The sequence below is a fragment of the Anarhichas minor genome, unplaced genomic scaffold, assembly GCF_050575085.1.
Source record: "Anarhichas minor isolate MPS153535 unplaced genomic scaffold, ASM5057508v1 ptg000102l, whole genome shotgun sequence".
Classification (NCBI taxonomy): Eukaryota; Metazoa; Chordata; class Actinopteri; order Perciformes; family Anarhichadidae; genus Anarhichas; species Anarhichas minor.
The window spans coordinates 895,001-897,500 of NW_027466548.1; the positions used below are offsets into that span (position 1 = coordinate 895,001).

The 2,500-nt window shown below is 40.8% G+C and overlaps 1 protein-coding gene across 2 annotated transcripts in view; it reads right to left on the bottom strand.

Moving 5' to 3' along the window:
- rnaset2l (ribonuclease T2, like) overlaps positions 1–2,500 on the bottom strand; it is a 5,969-nt gene that overhangs the window by 1,860 nt on the left and 1,609 nt on the right. For both annotated transcript variants that reach the window (XM_076082750.1, XM_076082751.1), the window contains exons 3-6: positions 1,158–1,225; positions 892–949; positions 686–753; positions 1–56 (exon numbers count right to left, since the gene is read on the bottom strand). The exon at positions 1–56 is cut by the window's left edge and continues 58 nt beyond it. In XM_076082750.1, the coding sequence (XP_075938865.1) occupies positions 1–56; positions 686–753; positions 892–949; positions 1,158–1,225 (250 nt within the window). The remainder of the gene's footprint in view (positions 57–685; positions 754–891; positions 950–1,157; positions 1,226–2,500) is intronic.

The following is a 2,500-nucleotide window of genomic DNA, read 5'->3' on the forward strand; positions in this document are numbered from 1 at the left end:
AGTTCATCCCTTCAACACACGCTGCACACACTCCGTGTTTCTCCCACTCTTGTCTCCTGTTACACGCACACACACACACACACACACACGCACTGACAGATGAACGCTGATGATAACACATCAATGCATGTTAACATTAATTATTCTCTCCGTTCATCGATCGCTCTGTAAATGTCAACAAACTGTTACAAACACATCGTCTCATTAAAATGTTTTTTGTTTTGTCGGTTATGATAGAAATACATATGTGCAGTATAAAGTACAATATGTACCTCTGAGGTGTAGTGGAGTGTAAGTATAAAGTATCAGTAGAATAGAACTACTAAAGTAAAGTAACTTGAGTTTGTATACATAAGAGCAGTGCTAGAGTAAATGTACATTGTACTGATGTTAGAATAAATGAATAACTACAGTATGAAGGCAAATCACTGTCAAAATCCGAGAGCGCAAATGAGATCCATGCGCGCACGAAAATCACACAGCCGCGCACGTATTTTACTTTGACGAGCACTTTTACGTCACTCCAGAATTCCGCTCGTCAAAGTAAAATACGTGCGCGGCTGTGTGATTTTCGTGCGCGCATGGATCTCATTTGCGCTCTCGGATTTTGACAGTGATTTGCCTTCATACTACAGTGTGTTCATAGTGATGGAGGAACAACACTGATGAGGTTCTGACTTCGTACCAGAAGTGGAAGCTGGGTTGAGTTCTCAGTAAAGACGGCCAGTGTTCCTTCAGCTCTGCATCCAGCTCCTGGAAGACAGAGATCAGGTCTCAGCCTCAGATGCATCAGTGTACCTGGTCTCAGGTTCGCCAGGCGAACTAGTCTCAGGTTCGCCAGGTGAACTGGTCTCAGGTTCGCCAGGCGAGCTGGTCTGGACCGGGACTCACCTGGACGTCAGATTCAAACATGGGCCAGCACGTACAGCAGCTCCAAGCCTTCAGAGGCCTGCAGACAAGAACACAGGAGCGTTAACAAGGAAAGGGTTAACAATAAAGTATTTAATTATTAGCATTATAATAATTATTAGCTCGTTATTATTATTATTATTATTACCTGATATATATTAAGACCTGATACTTGATTAAATTGTATCATAAAGTACAAACATCTTAACAAGATGAAGATGAAGATGATGATGTAATAGTGTACTTACCACAGACCGTGGATGGTCCAGTTGTTGATACTTGGAGGAATGGTGCAGAGAGTTTCTTCATCTAAAGACTGAGGCGACAAAGTGAAGGAGGCTCAGTCTGTCCTACGTCCTCACTTCCTTCTCTAGCGCCTCCTTTTGTTTCATAACCTCCACTTTTGTCCTTCTGAACTTCCTCTTTTACTTCCTCCTCACCTACTTCACTACCTCCTTTATTTACTTCCTTAACCTCTTCTTTCCTTCTCTACCTCCTTAGTAAAGGTTCACTGGGTACATCCCAAGTCTCTTAATGTCATCCCCGTTTCCCTCACTTGGGTCCTTTCCTTGCGTCCTAGTCCCTCCCACCAGGGATGCATGGAGGAAACCATGTGAGGAGAGAGGAACGAGGAAATATGTTTTAAGAGACATGAGACGTCCTTTCCTCAGTTGCTCACGTGAAGCGACGTCTGTTTCTGATGACGGTGCTGATGATCACAGCTGATCAGCTGTCAGTCGGCTTTAACAGCTGGAGAGACTTTTGATAAGTTAGTGTCTGTTCACATGATCACTGTACTTAATAACAGTAACTACTAATACTAATAACTAATAAAGACACACAGTAATCACCACTGTAGAGGTGTTTCTCTCTGTAGTCTGTTAACAAACTGTGTCCTGTGTTCTGTTTATAAGCACAGGATCCATTTCTACCGGCGGAATGCGATCGTCTTATTTATGAATTATTTGCGTCTGTACGTTTTGAAATTCAGATTGTGACGTCATTATTAAATAACCCAGAATATGATTATTGTTTCTCTTAAATGATAAAACTCATCAAACCCGATATATATATATATATAGATCTATATATAGATATATATAGATCTATATATATCTATATAGATCTATATAGATCTATAGATCTATATAGATCTATATAGATCTATAGATCTATATAGATATATATATATAGATCTATATAGATCTATATATATATAGATATATATAGATCTATATATATATATATATATATAGATCTATATATATCTATATAGAGTCCAATCACATGACTGATGAACAGTGAGGGGGCGTGTCGGCCGTTGAAAGACTTCCTGTAAGTCTGTTGTCATGGCTCCTCAGAGATCCCTCCTCCCTCCTCACTCCTCAGAGCTAAATAAGAGCTTTGGGACAGCCGTCAATATGGCGGCGCAGAACAACTTCCGGTTCAAGCGAGGATCGAGGAGCGAGGAAATGAGAATTAAGAGACTTGGGATGTACCCACTATCTCCTCATTTACTTCCTGATCTTGACTTTTCCTTCACTACCCCCCTTCTCCTCCCCTACTTCCTTTTTTTCCATCCTTCCATCCT